Genomic DNA, 18,837 nt, shown 5'->3' with positions numbered 1-18,837 from the left:
TGACTTCAACTTGGTTCAAATTCGATTTTTTAGAACAAAATTTCTTTAAATTTCAATAAAATAAGTAAAATTTAAAAAATATACAAAAAAGAAGGAAAAAGCAGGTGACCTCACCACTGCTGCCTCTACCCCACCATCACCGGGATGGTCGAGGAATGGTCTGCAAGGGTAGCTGGCCACTCGCACCGACCCGTGACCCTCGCTCACGCCTCGCCTAGATTTGGCCAAGGGTCGCAAGCAATGCCAACCATTCCCCCACCATACTCTTATCGGCAATGGCGGAGCAACGACATGCAGCCCTCGCCTGTTGGGTGCAAAAGGCGTATTCTGGCATCAATTGATGTTTTCCAACCAAACACCGAGATTTCTCTCTTATTTCTCATTGGAGCTCTTTCCCTTTTCTTCTCTCTCTCTCTCTCTCTCTCTCTCTCTCTCTCTCAAGTTAACAAACAGTGCTTGAATAAAAACAAGGAGTCCTCTTAAAGCTTTATTTGGGTTGAAGTGGGGAGGGCCTCTTTGATTTCTCAATTTATCTTCTATTTGGGCTCTTATTTAACAGATAATTTCTAACAAAAGTTAGTAGCAGACTAAGCGAGCTATTAAGAAATGCAAATAAACGATCATCTCTTAGGCCTTGTTAATGGTGTGCTACTATCGGTCCCTCTTACAGTTTTAATATTGGACATGTACAAGTTCGAGCATCATTCGAGTCTGACAGGACAATTGCCGAGGATGTTCCCGAGGAGTTTGGTAATTGCCCGAAGGCATCAACTCTACCATTTGAGCCATCAAACGGAACGCCTGCAATTACTCTCATTCCTTGATTTGTGGTAGAACACTCGCAGTGGTCCATCTCCAGTTGAGAGCTATGGCATTACTTGGTCAGATCAGCTTGCTATCACTAGGAATAAGCTATCTCGACGTCAACATGCGCCAGCACTAGGATTCCAGTTCTCATAGGATCTAGGGGAAATTTCAATTAAAGGGCTCCAAGTGACCCCATCTTATCAAAAAAGGGTTCATAGTGGACCTTATTTTAAAGAAAGGTCTGAAGTGCCCAACCTTGTTTCAAAAAAGGGCATGAAGTGCGCTAGATATTTGCTCAAGCGACTTTGCTTCGTTGTTTCTTGGGCAAAATCCAGGATCTAAGTTTACTTCGTGGTAGTACGTTAAAAAGCCACTCCCGGCCAAGGGACTTTTAGAATTAATTATTGTTAACAACAAATAGAAAGTGTGGTAAAATTATCAAAAAAGTCTTAAACCTATTGTATTTGTCCCAATTCAGTTTTAAACCTTTTAATTTGATCAATTAAGTCCTAAACCTTTTACATATTTGCCAATTCATTTCTATATCTCGAAAAATTCTAAGTGGGATACCTAATCAGCGCAGGCCGTCTTATGTGGCACGATCGGCGTTGACATGATCGCTGGAAAATAAAACGACGACGATTTCCTCTTGAAAAACAATGTCTCATTTAAAAAAAAAAAAAACTTTCCAACGAGGAATGTTGTGTCGTCCCCTTCATGAACCAAACCCCAAATTACCTGAAGGCCCCAGTTTGGATTTGACGAAAATCGCGAACCCTCAAATCATGAAGAACCTGAATTTCTCTCGGTTTTTCTCCCCAATTTGATCACTTCTTGTCCTTTCCCTCAGGCCGAGTTCTTTTTCTGTCGAATCGATAGGGGTTGAGTCCCCCATTTCGCCCAACACTCGACTGATGTCTTTGCTCGGATTCGCTCGTCCAAACCGCGAAGATTTGGAAGCATGAATCTTGCCTTGCTGTCATGGTTTCCGGTGACTGTGTGATCACTCACATGGACTATCATAAGAAGGCAATGGACATCTAGAGCTCACGCAGCTGTTGAAGACTGGAAACATGAATCTTGCCTTGTTGGCTTACGAAACTTTTTGCTTGCAGTGTCTCAGTATAATTTTTGTTTAATACAGGTAGGACTCTTATGGACTTAGATTGTTCTGGGCTCTAGCATGCGCGGATGAGATATGCATAGTTTGGAGATTGCATTATCTTTGACTGAAATGTCGAAAAGTCTTTTAGTAAGGGCTGTAAGCCTTCACTTCCAAAATCGAAGGACATGGATAAAGTCATGGATTTAGAGTTCAATTCATCAGAGCGTGAGCCTAGAGATGGACTGCACACTGCTAAGTCATTTTGTGATGCTGCATTTGTTCGTCCTTTGTAATAGCTATACTGGATCCACTTGCGGCCTAGGATGTCCCGACTAGGAACGAAGATGACATGTTGAACTTCGCTCGGAGACGGGACACAACAGTAAGAGATGTCCAATTAGGAAGATTAGGTCTACGTCATTTCAAACACGATTTTCGGGACAAAAATTTTCCGCAAGTACTTTCCATTGTGTCATGCTTGCTTTTAGAATAAGACTTTAAACGAATATCTTCTTTCAAAAGTATTTTTAGGCAAAAACTTTCCGTAAGTACTTCCATTAACTTATCTAAATTTCTTTTTTACCAAGAGAACTGGGAAATTTATATTAACTTATAACTTTGTTTTGATGGGACCTAAATTCAAAGATATTTTATAGACTTATTTCTTATTCATAATGATAAAAAGTCCAATCCAAAAGCCGTGAAAATTGACTAATGGGGGTGGGCCCACATAGCGGAAAGGAATAACACTGATTCTGATATTATGATAGAAAGTCTAATTCAAAAGCTTAAGTTTATAGGTGAAGTGAGACCACATGAATATAAAGAGGATACATGACCCATTCATAACCGATGTGGGACAGCAATAATAACTTAAACACATAAATTGACTATGCGATCATCATAATAGATCATGATTACAAAGAACACAACCCCAGCATGCATTTCTTTTTCTTCTTTCATATAGGAATGGGCACAGCATTCAGAGGTTCAGCCCGTTGGATGGACATTCCGAACTTGTCTTCCATGTTCAAATTCTCAGGGGTAACGCCTTGTTCGAGCCTCCAATTGAAGACATTAATGAGCGACCCGAGCATCAAAGGCAGCATTCTCATGGCCAATGGCAATCCCGGACAAATCCGCCTGCCACCACCGAAAGGCAGGAGCTCGAAGTTTTGTCCCCTAACATCGATATCGGATCCAAGAAACCTATCGGGCATGAACTTGTCTGGATCGTCCCAAATGCTAGGATCTCGACCCATCTCTCATACATTGATGAGGACTTGTGCACCCTTTGGGATTGTGAAACCGCCTGCGATGAAATCTTCTCCGGATTTTCGAGGAAGAAGGAGAGGAACTACTGGGTGAAGTCGAAAATTCTCTTTCACGATAGCTTGTAAATAGGGTAAGCGAGAAATGTCGGCTTCTTCAATCTGCTTGCCTTTGCCAATGACTAGATGGAGCTCAGCTTGGGCTCTTAACAGCTTTTCCGGGTTGCAAAGCAGTTCGGTCATCGCCCACTCCAGAGTGCTCGCAGTGGTTTTGCTGCCGGCGATGAATACATCCTGCGTGACCAATTTCGCAAATCAAAGATTTTGTACCTAGGAGTTAGACATTAATCATCACAAATAAGGAAGTGCGATACGAGGACACAGTACCAGAAGTAGATGCTTGACTAAGGACATGTCCAGGGTCTCATTTTTGTCTTCAACTAGATCAAGAAGATTATCCAAAACATCGTTACGCTCAATCGAACCAGTCTCCTTCCTTAGCTGCAACCTTCTCTCGATCAGGTCGTCAAAGATGTCGAACACCTTCTTGAAATTCGCCGCGACGCGACGCTTCTGGCCATGCAGGCCGATCTTCTTGAGCACGGGAAAGTAATCTGCCAGGTTAGGCTTTCCAACCTCAACCATGATTTGCCCCATTAGTTCCTTCAGCTCTCCGGCTGGATTCGAAGGTTCCATCACGTCCAAAGAGAAAATCGTGTTCGATATCGCGTTGAGGGTGGTCCTGAAAGCTGCCTCACTGATATTCACCGCCTCGCCGGCGGACGCGCATTTCCTAACAAAGGTGATCAGCTCTTGCACTTTCTTGCTGCGAAGGTGTTGGTTCAAATCGAGTTTCTTGCTGGAGAGGATATGCAAGTTGTATATTTTCCGGAGGTATCGGAAAAGGGGAGATACTGGTACCCAACCCACACTTAGTCTGTCATGGTCATGGGCCATGATGGCATCGGGAACCATACGATTCGAGAAGACAGCATCGCGGGTTTGGAGGATCTCTTTGGCGAGCGCCGGCGAAGAGATGACCACCGGAGTCACAAACCCTAGTTCCAGCTTGATGATGGGGCCGTAAGCGCTAGCGAGCTTGGCGAGGGACTTGTGGGGAAGATCTCCGAGCTGGAGGAGGTTGCCGACAATTGGAAGAGGCTGTGGACCGGGGGGAAGGTTGGAGGGCCGATCTTTTCGGCCACCCCCGGCGACGGAAGAGAGAGCTTGGAACAAGCCCCAGAGGAGGTACAAACACAAGATCAAAACCAAGTAGTCCATTTCTCTTTGTGAATCTACAGCCACAAGGTGTGTGATCGCTTCCCATTAATAACTACTTGAAAGTGGGTGAATTTTTTTAATCGCAATTGTCTCTTTTTCACGGTCGCGTGTTTGATAGAAGAAAACGTGAAAGAGAAAAAGAAAACTTCAATTGGCATTTTAGTCTTGCCAGAAAAGAAGAATCTACTTACCGAAAGCAAAAGTATTCTTCAATTGGCCAAACAAAGAAATTTTAGAGAAATTTTTTTGTAGTATAATATGAGGAAAAAGTACCAAAAAAATCATAAACCCATTACATTGGTACCAAAAACCTTTCAATTGGACTAATTTAATCCTAAACTTTTTTGCATTGGTACCAATTCAGTCTATTCGGTCAATTTTAGTCAAAAATCACCGACGTAGACGTTAGCAATTTCACATAGGAAGATTGACGCCGACGTGGCCATTATTTAATGATATTTGTTTAAAAAAATTATTTTCTAATTATTTTTTGTTGAAACTTATGGTTTGGCTAGCCGGCCAACCCTTGTTGGCCCCCGGGCGAGGGCCAGCCCTCCATGTCCGTTGGCTAGCTCTCACCGGCCCTAGGCGAGGTTCGTGGCATTGGGCGAGGGTCGCAGCCTCGCAAGATCTAGGCGAGGGCCACCTTGCCCAACGCCATCGCGACCTCGCCGATTGCGCTTGAGGCTGTGAGATACGAATGTCGCGGGAGATTATGCTGAGCAAAGGAGATTTTGAAAGGCTTTTGAACATTTTTAATATCAATCTTAATGGGATTTTCTACGATTCAGAGGATATTTGGAAGAATTCTATGTTGGATTTGACGAGATCCACCCAAATATGTGGCCTATCAGGTTTATTATTTAAATATATTACGGGCATATGTTTATTATATATTTGTTACATCCAATTGAGCTTCTAGAACCTTTATCTTAAACCTTGATGGACGATTGAGATTTGGCAACTCTAGGGTTGGTCCCATCACTCCCTCTATATAAGATCTCTTTTGTGGAGAATGGCTATTGCTTCCTTACGCTTCCGCATACTTATGTTTCCGTTTTCTCCACAAAATTATCGAGAGAAAAATACACATCCATCTTAATTGCTATAGAGGAGAGTGGTAAAGATCTACACCCGTAGACGACATACTCTCTTTCATCGGATCAACAATGACTTCTTTTGATTCGGGCATGTAACATCTATCACTTAATCTTATGTTCGTGTGATTGAAAGATCCCATAAATTTCTAACATTCTAATCCTACCTTATTCTATCCTATCCCAATCTAAATTCAGACGATCAAACACCGCTTAAGGGATGTAAATCTAAGGTTAGGAAAGGTTTCCAAGTTCTAGGAGGTCGCCATTACAGAAAGAGGGTGTGAACCGGTGGGAGGTTGGAGGGTGACCTTTTGCCTCTCTTTGCAATGAAAGAGAACTTGCAACAATGCCCCAGAGAAGGTAAAGGCAAAAAGATCATTGCTAAGAAATCCATGTCTCTGCGCTTATGATTTGTGAGGCTTGCCTCTTTCTAAATCTGCAAAGGTGCATGTTCCTCTATTTTTTCTATCATATGGAGGCCATTGTGGTGGTCCTCTTGCATTTCTTTTTTCTTTCAATTCATGACCTCCTGTTCTGATACTATGTGAAATTTTGTGATATCACTATTAAATTGTTAGATGAATACGTAATTTAATATTTAATTACTCTGACATGGATAAATTATGGCCAAGTTGTCATCTCTTTTTACTGTCCACCAGAAATTGAGCGGTTGCTATGAACCTGCATTATTGAAGCCAAGGACCGCAGACCCTTCTCTTATGTCTTTTTCCGGGCAAGTGGGGGCTGATTCGTTCCATGGATTGGGAATGATGTCATGCAAATAACAACACAACACATGTTCCGAATGTGTTCAAACGAGGGGTCTCATTAGTGCATGTTCCATAACATAAATCTTTCCGCAGTTTACGCTGGCAAGGCCACGACTTTCAGAGGCTGAGCTCTCTGCACGCTGACCCCGAACTTGTCTTCCATGTTCATTGTTTCTGGTGTGACACCGTCTTCGAGCCTCCAATTAAATGCGTTAATGAGCGAACCCAGCTTCAGATGTAACATTCTCGTGGCCAACGGCAATCCTGGACAACTTCGCCTGCCACCGCCAAATGGTACAAGCTCAAAATTACTTCCCCGGAGATCTATATCGGATCCTAGGAACCTCTCCGGCACAAATTCATTTGGATTGACCCAAATGCTAGGATCTCTTCCTATAGCCCACGCATTGATAAGAACTTGTGCACCCTTTGGAATGGTGAAACCGCCTACTTGTGTATCGGCTTCAGACTTGCGTGGGAGGAGAAGTGGAAACGGTGGGTGAAGTCGAAAAGTTTCTTTTACGATAGCCTGTAAGTATGGTAAGCGAGGGATATCGACTTCCTCCATCCGGTTGCCTTTGCCGATGACTTCATGGAGCTCGGTTTGGGCTCTTGATAGCTTCTCCGAGTTGCAAAGTAGCTCCGCCATTGCCCACTCTAGAGTACTTGAAGTGGTTTCGGTACCGGCAACAAAGAAGTCCTGTGGTCATCATTTGCAACGGACATCAGAGCATGATAAGTACTTACGATGGGAAGATTTAGATTCATCGTTTGCAGCAAAATAAGTGAAACCAAGTACAAACAAAGTGAAATAGATCAATAGCCTTGATTCCATAAGGTTGTTCTATTTATGCTGAGTGAATCAAACTTATAAATTGTACGAAAAATTGTAACAATAAGATCATCATGCGCGGCAACGGTGTTTTTCCCTAGTTTTTTTTGGTCCAATGACGACAATGACGACAGGTGAATGAAAATATTGTTCGACAAACAAGGTAGTGACAAACAAAGAGAAGATTGAATACCAGAAGCAGATGCTTGACTAGAGAGATGTCCATGTCCTCACTCTTCTCTTCCACTACATCAAGAAGAGCATCCAAGACATCGTTGCTAGTAACTGAACCAGACTGCATCCTCAGCTGCCACCGTTTCTTGATGAGGACATCGAAGATATCGAACATCTCGCCAAAACACAATTCCGTCCGGCGCTTCAAGCCCTGTGGATCAGTCTTCTTCAGCACAGGAAAGTAATCTGCAAGGTTTGGCTTTCCAACCTCGGCCATGATTTGCCACACCAGCTCCTTCAACTCTTTAGCTGAATTTGAAGGGCAAGTCATGTCCAGTGAGAAAACCGTGTTCGACAGAGAGTTGAGGCTAGTCCTAAAAGCAGCCTCGCCAATGTCTATGGCATCGCCACTGTGCGCACATCTCCGAACGTAGCAGACAAGTTCTTCAACTTTCATGCTGCGAAGTTGCTGGTTGGAATCAAGTTTCGTATTGGACAATAGATGGGAGTTGTACATTTTTCTAAGCTTTCGAAAGAGAGGCGAAATGGGCAACCAGGGCAAGCCGAGCTGATCGTGGTTGTGGGCCGTGATGGTGTCCGGAATCGTTCGACTCACGAAGATGGCATCGTGGGTTCGGAGGATTTCTTTGGCGAGTGCTGGAGAAGAAATGACAACTGTGGTTACGAAGCCGAGCTGAAGTTTCATTATGGGGCCGTAAGTGCGGGCGAGCCTGGCAAGAGACTTGTGGGGAAGCTTTCCGAGTTCGAGGAGGTTACCGATGAGCGGCAGAGGCCGCCGACCGGGCGGGAGGTTGGAGGGAGTCCTTTGGACTCTCGTCCCAACGAAAGAGAGAGCTTGGATCAAGCCCCACAGTAAGTGAAGGCACAAAAGCAAGACTAGGTAATCCATGGCAGGCTTGCCTCTGTGAATCTACAGAGGCATATGTTCGTCTAACTTCTTCTAGTTCATAATGGCCATTGGAGAGGTCCTGTTGCATTTCTTTCTGCTTTCTCTAGATCACTACCATCGCTTTCGCTCGGTCCCCTAACCTTTTTTTGTCATCATTAGCCCTCAAAATTCTGCTTTCAATCGGGCCATTTGTCCCTTTGCTACGAGTAACAGGAGTTGACATGATTCACAACTTGGAAAGCTAAGATTTACGATTGAAAAGGACATAATTGTTTTGGTAGAATCCGAGATTTATAAACTCTGCATATTTTGAATAATTACAGTAAAAGCAAAGAGGTCATTTGACGCTAGATCTCTTGTAGTCCATAGATGTTTGTGTTTTCTTTGCTATATGCAAGCTAAACCCGACCGATTCAATAGGTGGTTGTTATGAATCTACACTATTAAAGTTAGGGACCGCAGGTAAAATAAGGACATGTGATCAGTCCCTCTCATTCATGAATTGTCATTGGCGCCGCCTGTTTATAATAATGACAATATTATAATTTATGTCTTGAGTTTGAATCTATCGACGAAAACCGACCGATTGAAGGATATAGATGGATCCGAAAGATTTCGGACGGCGGGTGGGTGACAGAGTCGTCCAGGTAGATCAGAACTTCTTGACCAACAATGTGAGGAAAGAAATCCCAAAACATTTCTCCTTGAAGACCACTTCACGGGACATATAATGAGTGGTTCCTTTTGGTCGTGGCAGCTGCCATTTGGCCACTGAAATTGCGGTTGGTCAGTAGAAGATAAGGAAAAGCATTTGGATTTTCTTGTTTGGCTTATTCTATCATCAAATAGTATCGGTATCGACACGTAACACGTCAACATGTCATTTATCAAAAATAAAAGATTCCAACATATTAGGACTTGTTGTGTATTAAATATATATATTTAGTTGCATGAGATTTAGAAACTTTCTGCCATGGCCACTCTGGTAATTTGACCCCAAAAGTCATCTTCCTAAAAAAAAAAAAATTAAAAAGAATGATGTCTTGTCATAATCATTATGATTTTGAAAAATAAATATAGGTGAGCCCAACAAGATCTCGGAGGATCTCACGAAATATTTCCCGCTCCTTGTACAGCCCTGCCCCCCTCTATTTCGTCTTCTTCATCCTCCATAGTACTCTGTTTCTCCCTGCCCCCCTCTATTTCGTCTTCTTCCTCCTCCATAGTACTCTGTTTCTCGTCTTCTTCCTCCTCCTAGTACTCTGTTTCTCCCGGCCCCCCTCTATTTCGTCTTCTTCCTCCTCCATAGTACTCTGTTTCTCGTCTTCTTCCTCCTCCTAGTACTCTGTTTCTCCCGGCCCCCCTCTATTTCGTCTTCTTCCTCCTCCATAGTACTCTGTTTCTCCCTGCCCCCCTCTATTTCGTCTTCTTCCTCCTCCTTAGTACTCTCTCTCTCTCTCTCTCTCTCTCTCTCTCATTGTCTTCTTCCCTCACTTGCACCACGACACCAGGAAAGAGGAAAGAGAACTTCATTCAACCAAACCAACCCAGTGTTATAGTTCGTAGTCTTTTACTTTACCCAAACGCCACCTGCTGCGAAAAAAACTGCGGAAGTTAATGGATTTTGCAATTTAAATCAAATGCGAGTGAACGAATTACATGACAAGATTGACGAGGAAAATAAAAAAACACGAAAGATTTACATGGTTGAATCCCAACATCAGCACCCATTTCACCGAGAGACCAAGCGGCAAGTAAACCACTAATCATTAGAGAGTTGCAAAGTTACACTCACTCGAACACTCAAATGTCTTGCAACCCCGCATTACCCTTGAATCCACATTGTGCCCTAAGCGACGGCAACTTACTGCTTTCCGATGGTGCGTCGTTCCTCGACAGCTTCTACTTGTCGTCGAAACAAACCGTCAGCGCGTGATCGAGCCATGTGAAGATCTTGTTTGTTTTCTTCAAGAGGGAAAAATAAAGTTCGTTTTGTTTTTTTTTTTATGGGTACTACGTTGGTATAGATTCAGATCACAAATAGAATTTCTACTCAGGATTCAGGATATCTTTTTCCTTGGGGCTATAAAACAAGGTGAACAAGAATCAGCCGACGTGTATGGATTATTGACGGGTCAACCTAAAGAGCAGAATCGATCCCATTTTTGGCCGCTCAACTCATGTTGTGGTTCACGTTCTTCTTTAGATATTCCTGATGAAGACATTATTCCTCTCCTCTTAACTGCTCCTATATGCTGCTTTACACTACGGATAGCTGGGAAGATTAATCGCCTAATTTTATTGTTTCGTCTAATACCAAGACTTTCTTCCGTGCTGTTAAATTTAACATAGCATTGGGAAGTGTCAAAATAGCTTAGGTAGAATAAAATATCTAGTGAATTATTTTTGCGGGTAACTTGTTAATAAATTACCAATTTTTTTCCGAAATTTGCAAATTACTAATTTGCATACTAAGGTACCAAATTTTAAAAATTGTTAACTGTAATATCAAATTATCAACCTCTTTAGAGTGGCTTATCACCTAAGGTTAGGTCAAATTAACAACTAAGTTGGGGTTACCAACTCTCAATTGAGTTGCTTATCAACATTTAATTTTGTGTAAATTACCAACTTTTCGATTGAGTTATTACACTATTTTCTTTGGTTAGCAACCCCTAATGCTTATTAACTCTTATTTAGAGGTTACTAACCTAAATCAGCGTGATTTACCAACTTTTCTCTCATAAAATAATCACCTAGTAATTGGGTACCGCCTCTAATTTGTGTTACTTCCATTTATTTTGATACTTGTTATATTTACCAGCTATCTTTATTGTTTAGAAACTTTTAGTTGCATTTTTTAGAGATGCCTAAAGTTTAATTACTCATTTTAGAAATTACCAAACTTAGTTGGACTAACTTTCTCCGATTAACTTTACCAACTAGTTTAAGGTTACCAGCTTCCATTTGAGTAATTTAAAAACTTCTCTTAATTTTTTTTATTATCTTTTACAATCTTTGAATCATCTCTTGCACTTTAAACTCTTGATGAGATAGTTTAGTACTGCTTATCTGCCTCATCTAAAACGATAAAATGGAACCCGATTACGAAGTTAAATTCAAATTGGTATTGGAGTCAAAGATCCCGATTTCAACTCTTCAAGCCTTTTTACTAGATTATAAATTTCTTTTCCCTATAAGGAATGACTTCAAAATTCTTTACCTCAAGATTTTGGAGTACCCAATTGAGGATGGCGGTGATAGTGGACATTGGCAGTGGGGAGGGAACAGTTTTGTGGGAGACTTTAGGGGTGAAGAAGAGACGAAGATGAAGAGCAGAGGAGGACATGGGTTGATTTGAGTTGGGTTGGATCTTGATTGGATCATGCATGGGTTGCTGAAATTATATAACATAAAAATAGATTTATAAGGTTGAATAGGTCAATTTGGGTAGGACCCATATTTTATCCACCTAAATCAAACACACCCATTTGGGTAGAACCCATTTTTTATCCACCTAAATCAAACACACCCATTTGACAAGCCTACTTGAACGTCGTGACTATAGATCACTTAAGTAGATCACTACGAAGCCATGAGGAAAGATTAGAATGAAGAAACTTTGGAGCCGTTGCTCAAAATTGGACTCGTCATCATAGATCAGAATACAACTAAAGATGGTAAAGGGGGTCGTGATCGTGTTACCGTCAAGGAGTAGAATGAGGAAGAGGTTATGTGCTTCTTTTCAACAACGAAGAAAGCACTTCAACTTCCACCCTCTTACCTCATAAACCCTAAAATTCAAAGTCCTTCATTTTACAACACTAAATTCTTACTCTCTTATGTTGAACCTCGTAGTTGCGAAGCACGTCTCGATCCTCAAGATGATCGAAGACTATCGAAGGTGAAAGGTTCTCTTCACACGAGAGAAGCTTTCAAGAGAGGAGATGGACTCAACAATTTTCTATATTTACCTTATTTTCACCTTAACGAAACAATTACGGGACTCGCCTTTATATAGGCGTACAACATGACTCCCGACATGCCCTAGGTACATGAAAAGACCCGTCCGGATACATAGCAATAATTACACATCGGAATACTAAAGGACTCTCGAGACACACAACAATGATGACTCTAAAAGAACTACAAAACAATAATAACACTAAACACGCGCGTCGATAGATGTCCATCGGAAACCGAAAAATCTATCGAAGAGTCACGTTATTGAATTCTAGAGTAGGCGGTGATATCTTCAATACTCCCCCTCACCGACTACTCTCTCTTAGGACAGATCTCGTGACCATACCAAGCTGAGTTCTAAACTCATCGAACTTTGCTGCTCCAAGACCTTTGGTGAAGATATCAGCAACTTGATCACCTGTCTTGGTGTACTCCATTTTGATCTCGCCCCGCAAGACCTTTTCTCGCAGAAAATGATGGTGTACTTCCACATGCTTTGTTCTAGCATGAAAAACTGGATTTTCTCGCTAAGCTTATAGCGAGATAGATTATCACAAAACAACGTTGTCGAATAATCTATCGATTGATGAAGATAATCCAATAATTGCACTAGCCACGTACTCTCCCGAGCCGCCATTGCCGCTGCTCAGTATTCAGCTTCTGTTGTCGACAGAGAGACACGCGGCTGCCTTTTATCGCACCAAGATACTACCGCTGATCCAAGATTAAATGAGTATCCCGTAGTCGAGCGCCTTGTGTGTTGATCTCCAGCAAAGTCGACATCGCAATAACCGACCAACTCACTCGATGAGATTTTCTTGTACAAAAGGCCAAAATCAAACGTCTTCTTTACATACCTCGGGATACGCTTGGCTGCATCCAAGTGAGGCTTCCGTGGCTTCTCCATAAATCGACTTACTACTCCCATTGCAAAAGCGATATCGTGTCTAGTTATGGTAAGGTAAATTAGACTACCTACCGAGTTACTGTATGTGGTCGAATCTTCTAACTCTCGACCTTCATCGCCACACGCTTTGCATTTCCATCCAACGGAGTAGATATAGGCTTGCAATCGAGCATCCCGAACTTCTCCAAGAGATCTCGTGCATACTTCGTTGACATAGGAATAATCCTTCCTTTGTCCGATCAATCTCGAGTCCCGCAAAGTGCTTCACTCTCCAAGCTCCTTCATCCGAAAACGGACCGAGAGATTTGCTCTAATTCGACATATCTCATCTTCATCATCTCCAGTAATGATGAGATCATCCACATACACCAGCACAGTTGCTATCTTTCCATCTTCCGCCTTCACGAACAAGCTCGAATCTGTTGGGGCTACGGAATAACCGCTTCTCAATAAGAATTCTGCGATCTTCCCATACCATGCTCTCGGGGCTTGCTTCAAGCCATACAAGGCTTTCTTTAGCTTGCGTACATATTCTGGATGATTTTTGCTCTTGAAACCATCCGGCTGCTCCATGTATATTTCTCGATCAAGCTCTCCATGAAGAAAGACATTCTTCACATCCATCTGCCATAGATTCCACGACTTGCTTGCTGCAAGTGCTAACGTAACTCGAACAGTAGTAACTTTGGCCACCGGGCTGAAGGTTTCTTCATAATCGACGCCATACTTTTGCGAAAAACCTCGAGCAACTAGACGTGCTTTATATCTCTCTATCGACCCATCCGGTCGAGTTTTCAATTTATAAACCCATTTGCAAGATATAGGACGTACCTCTTTAGGTTTCGACACCAAGTCCCACGTCTCATTCTTCTTTAGTGCGAGGATCTCTTCCTCCATGGCCTTTCTCCACTCTGCATCCTTCGATGCTTCCTCATATGTCGACGGCTCCACTGCACCAACATCTTCGATCAACGCCGCATTGGCATACTTGGGGTTTGGCCTCCTCTGCCTCCGTGATCTTCGAAGTCGAGGCTCCTCTCCTTCAGGTTCCTCTACCCGACTTGGTCGAAATTCTTCCGTTACTATTCGATGCTCACCGGATGAACTTGTCGATCCTTGTGATTGTGCTTCGACATCCTTTTCGACATCTTTTTCGATAGGCTGATCCTCATCGAATTCTCTCAGCCTTTCTTGAAACTCTTCTTCGATATGCTGTGAATCCGGCAATTCGACGCCTTGAGATGACCACCATGACGACAATTCGTCGAACACCACATTCCTCGAAATATAGCACCTCCCTGTTGTAGGATCACAACACTTCCACCCTTTTCGTTGATCATCATAACCCACGAAAATACATCGAACCGCCTTCTTGTCGAATTTGCTGCGAAGGTGTTTTGGCACAAATGCATAACATACACATCCAAAAACTCAGAAATGACTTACCACCGGCTTGCGGTTCCATAACCTCTCGTATGGTGACATAGAACCAAGCCTTACTTGTGGTAATCTGTTAATCACATGAGCCGTTGTCTTCATACACTCAGCCCAAAATCTTGGTGGAACATTCTTCGAATGTAGCATGCTCCTACATGTCTCCGCTAGATGTCGATTCTTCCTTTCGGCAACTCCATTTTGTTGTGGCGTATACGGACAAGAAAACTGTCGACGTATCTTGCACTCTTGCAAATACTTCGTGAATTCATTAGAAGTATATTCTCCCCCGTTATCAGCACGAAGGCAAAGAATCTTCTTGCCCACTTCACTTTCTATCTTCTCCTTAAACTCCTTAAATTTGATAAATGCCTCGGATTTATCTTTCATAAAATCAACCCAAACATACCTGGAGAAGTCGTCGATAAATGTGATCATATACTTTGATCCACCAATAGACGATTGCTTCACTGGACCAAACACATCCGAGTGAATGAGCTCAAGAGGCGTACGAGCTTTGAACGATGATTCCTCGTAAGGAAGCTGATGTGCCTTTCCATACCGGCATCCGGCACAAACCACATCTTCTTGAACTTCCAACCGGGGGAGGCCCTTCAGCATATTCTTCTGCATTATCACTTTCAACTTGTGATAACTTACATGCCCAAGCCGTGCATGCCACAAATCAGGTGTATCATTCCTCCGAGTTTTGTTTACGTATGCCGTTTGAGCGGACATCACATAAACGGACTCGAGTCGACGTCCCTCCATGATTGGTCGACTAGTGGGCTTCACACTTCGGTACACCTTAACATCTCGTGGACCGAATATAACATAATTACCCGAGTCCGTGAGCTGGGACACGGACAATAAATTTTTCTTCATCCCCGGCACGTGATACACATTTTTCAATTCAACTTGCTGTGAATTGAGTCGAGGAGTTATCACCGTCTCACCAATATGGGAAATTGGCGACCTCGAGCCATCTGTAGTAATCACTACACGTCTACCGGTATAATCCAGCGTATTCGACGGCTTGCCTTGATCTCCGGTCATGTGATTCGAACACCCCGAATCAACAATCCAATCAACATCATAATTAATCGACTTATCACTTACAGTGATTAAAGCCATCGAATGGTTCGACTCGGCAATGGACGAGGCAACGAGCTCGTCTTGTACCTCCGTTGCAACAGATGCATGAAAGTCCCATTCCACATTGTCATCGAAATCACTCCTCTTCGATGAAGCTGCGACATTTCCTTCAACTCTCTTTGTTCGACAATCTCCGGCAAAATGACCTTCTTTGCCACGGACGTAACATCGTCCACTACGCCTTTTGTCATTCCCATAACGATTCCGCCAAGATCCCCCTGATCGAAAGCTCGTCTCTCCAGGACACTTTTTCCATTCTCCACGAGCCGGCTGCTTTTGCCTTTCGACATGACTTTTTCCCGGCTTGTCATCTCTATTGTTAGCACCGATTCTCCTCTGGCCCTTGAACCCTCTTTTATCACCGTAGAGGGCACTCTCATCTCCCTTCATCGAAACCTTAGACATTTGATTATCTAAAGTTTCTTGGTTGGCCAAAATATTCTCTAGTTCGATCAATGTTGGTTGAGTTGCCCATCCACGAGTAGCCGTAACAATACCATTATACTCCGGCTTTAACCCGTGAATAATAATCCTTCTCATTCTTGTTTCGTAGATGGCATTATTCGGATCTAGCTTCAAATTTCGTCACAAATAGACTTAACTTTGGAGAAATACTCGACTCACCGTCATATTTTGTTGTGACATCGACAGCAGCTCGTTCTCCAATCTTTGCAACTTGGCATCATTCGACCTCGCGAACAACGTTGCCAAGTTATCCCATGCCTCCTTGGGAGTCTGCGTACTCTTTATATGCTGCAACAAGTCATCTTCAACGATCACAGCAAGAGCGTAAAGAGCTTTACCCGCTTTGATGTTCCATCTCCTCAGATCACCATCGTTTGTGGGTACCGTGGTGTTGCTGCCGCCAACAATATCCCACAAATCTTGACCCCGCAAATAAAACTGCATGCGGGTACTCCAATTATTATAATTGGAATTGTTGAGCTTCTCAATACCATTCATCGAACTTGATACGTCGGCCATCCGATTGGAGAAAAATGCCCGGCTTGGTCCCAACCAATTGATCACGCCCCCGATCGTACTCCGCAGAGCTTCGACGTACTCCGGTCCTTGACCGCTTACACACGAACAATGGTCGCTAACCACCGTCTTCACGAACCACGCTCCGGAAGACTTGATTCACGGTCCCCGATAACCGCGCTCTGATACCAAATGTTGAACCTCGTAGTTGCGAAGCACGTCTCGATCCTCAAGATGATCGAAGACTATCGAAGGTGAAAGGTTCTCTTCACACGAGAGAAGCTTTCAAGAGAGGAGATGGACTCAACAATTTTCTATATTTACCTTATTTTCACCTTAACGAAACAATTACGGGACTCGCCTTTATATAGGCGTACAACATGACTCCCGACATGCCCTAGGTACATGAAAAGACCCGTCCAGATACATAGCAATAATTACACATCGGAATACTAAAGGACTCTCGAGACACACAACAATGATGACTCTAAAAGAACTACAAAACAATAATAACACTAAACACGCGCGTCGATAGATGTCCATCGGAAACCGAAAAATCTATCGAAGAGTCACGTTATTGAATTCTAGAGTAGGCGGTGATATCTTCAATATCTTATACATCATCAAATCCTGAACCTTTTGCGTTTACTCTCCTAAACTCTTACCTTCTTACAAGTTAAACCCTAAACTTTCAACTCCTTACACTTTACCACCGGTAACATGCAGATTTTCAGTTGTTAGCGCCAATAACTTTTTGTTTTTCATATCAAAATGTGCAATGCACGTAATTCTTAAGTGGGAAGTGCTCATCATGTGCATTATGCCCTTTAACGAAAGTACCCTTGACCGCAATCTTGTAAGTTGTAATTCACGCGAATACTAGTGCAAGCTTTTAAAGTCTCGGATTAAACCTGTAACTAGGTGGGAGTTGGTTGAATGCTTCAACTGTAATAAGTTCGATTAAATGCTTCAAAATTTATCATTCAAATATACAGTGAAAATCGAGAGCAGTGAGTGAAACTAAAGATGCACCCACATAGCTCTACATTGACGGAGTAAGTTACCAGCAAACTAAGGAATTTATCAACTTACAAGTGGAGTGGAAGTTACTGGTTCTGTAAAAATTATCCGCTCAAGAACAAAAAATGGTTGTGGGAAAATTAATTTACAATAAAGTTTGTAACTAACCAGCGTAAGTCTACTTACGAGTTAGTGAGTTAAAGATGAAGAAAGAATTTGCAGAAAAATAGTCCAAAAAATCCTAAACCTATTGTATTTTTACCAATTAAGTCCTAAATCTTTTAAGTTTGTCAATTAAGTCCTAAATATTTTTACATTTTCCCAATTGAGACTTATTGGCCGGAAATCATTGAGATGAATGCCGGCCGTCCTACGTGGCATAGCCGGCGCCGACATGGTCAATCTTTAATGACATATTATTATATTTTTTTTGAATCTTTTATTTATGTTTCATTTTTCCCTATGGTTTTCTTTTTTAGCGGCCGACGAGGCTGGCCTCGCCTCGCTTAGACCATTGCGGTCATACGAAACTTTTTGCTTGTAGTGTATCAGTATAATTTTTGTTTAATACAGGTAGTACTCTTATGGACTTAGATTGTTCTGGGCTCTAGCATGCGCGGATGAGATATGCATAGTTTGGAGATTGCATTATCTTTGACTGAAATGTCGAAAAGTCTTTTAGTAAGGGCTGTAACCCTTCACTTCCAAAATCGAAGGACATGGATAAAGTCATGGATTTAGAGTTCAATTCATCAGAGCGTGAGCCTAGAGATGGACTGCACACTGCTAAGTCATTTTGTGATGCCGAACTGTTTGATAGATGGTCCGAACTGTTTGATGCTGCATTTGTTCGTCCTTTGTAATAACTATACTGGACCCACTTGCGGCCTAGGATGTCAAGACTCGGAATGAAGATGACATGTCGAACTTCGCTCGGAGATGGGACACAACGGTAAGAGATGTCCAATTAGGAAGATTAGGACGTAAAAGTCTAATTCAAAAGCTTAAGTTTATAGGTGGAGTGATACCACATGAATTTAAAGAGGATACATGACCCATTCATAACCGATGTGGGACAGCAAATAATAACTTCAACACATAAATTGACCATGCGATGATCATAATAG

At 42.4% G+C, this 18,837-nt stretch overlaps 1 protein-coding gene, 1 long non-coding RNA gene and 1 pseudogene across 2 annotated transcripts; 1 reads left to right on the top strand and 2 right to left on the bottom strand.

Moving 5' to 3' along the window:
* Nucleotides 1-1,513: 1,513 nt before the first annotated feature.
* Nucleotides 1,514-18,553, top strand: LOC125312658. The gene is made up of 2 exons (XR_007196728.1): nucleotides 1,514-1,951; nucleotides 18,284-18,553. It is a non-coding gene; the product is annotated as an uncharacterized LOC125312658 (long non-coding RNA).
* On the bottom strand, nucleotides 2,825-4,497 carry LOC115735040 (annotated as a pseudogene).
* Nucleotides 6,315-8,350, bottom strand: LOC125312657 (geraniol 8-hydroxylase-like). The gene is made up of 2 exons (XM_048271464.1): nucleotides 7,360-8,350; nucleotides 6,315-7,034 (listed from the first exon to the last, which is right to left on the bottom strand). Exons 1-2 carry the CDS (start codon nucleotides 8,248-8,250, stop codon nucleotides 6,429-6,431), a joined length of 1,497 nt encoding a protein of 498 aa, XP_048127421.1. The 5' UTR covers nucleotides 8,251-8,350; the 3' UTR covers nucleotides 6,315-6,428.
* Nucleotides 18,554-18,837: the final 284 nt, after the last annotated feature.

The sequence above is a fragment of the Rhodamnia argentea genome, chromosome 10 (assembly GCF_020921035.1).
Source record: "Rhodamnia argentea isolate NSW1041297 chromosome 10, ASM2092103v1, whole genome shotgun sequence".
In the NCBI taxonomy this organism is placed as follows: domain Eukaryota; kingdom Viridiplantae; phylum Streptophyta; class Magnoliopsida; order Myrtales; family Myrtaceae; genus Rhodamnia; species Rhodamnia argentea.
The sequence above is the reverse complement of the archived record's forward strand: the minus strand, read 5'-3'. Positions and strand labels throughout refer to the sequence as shown.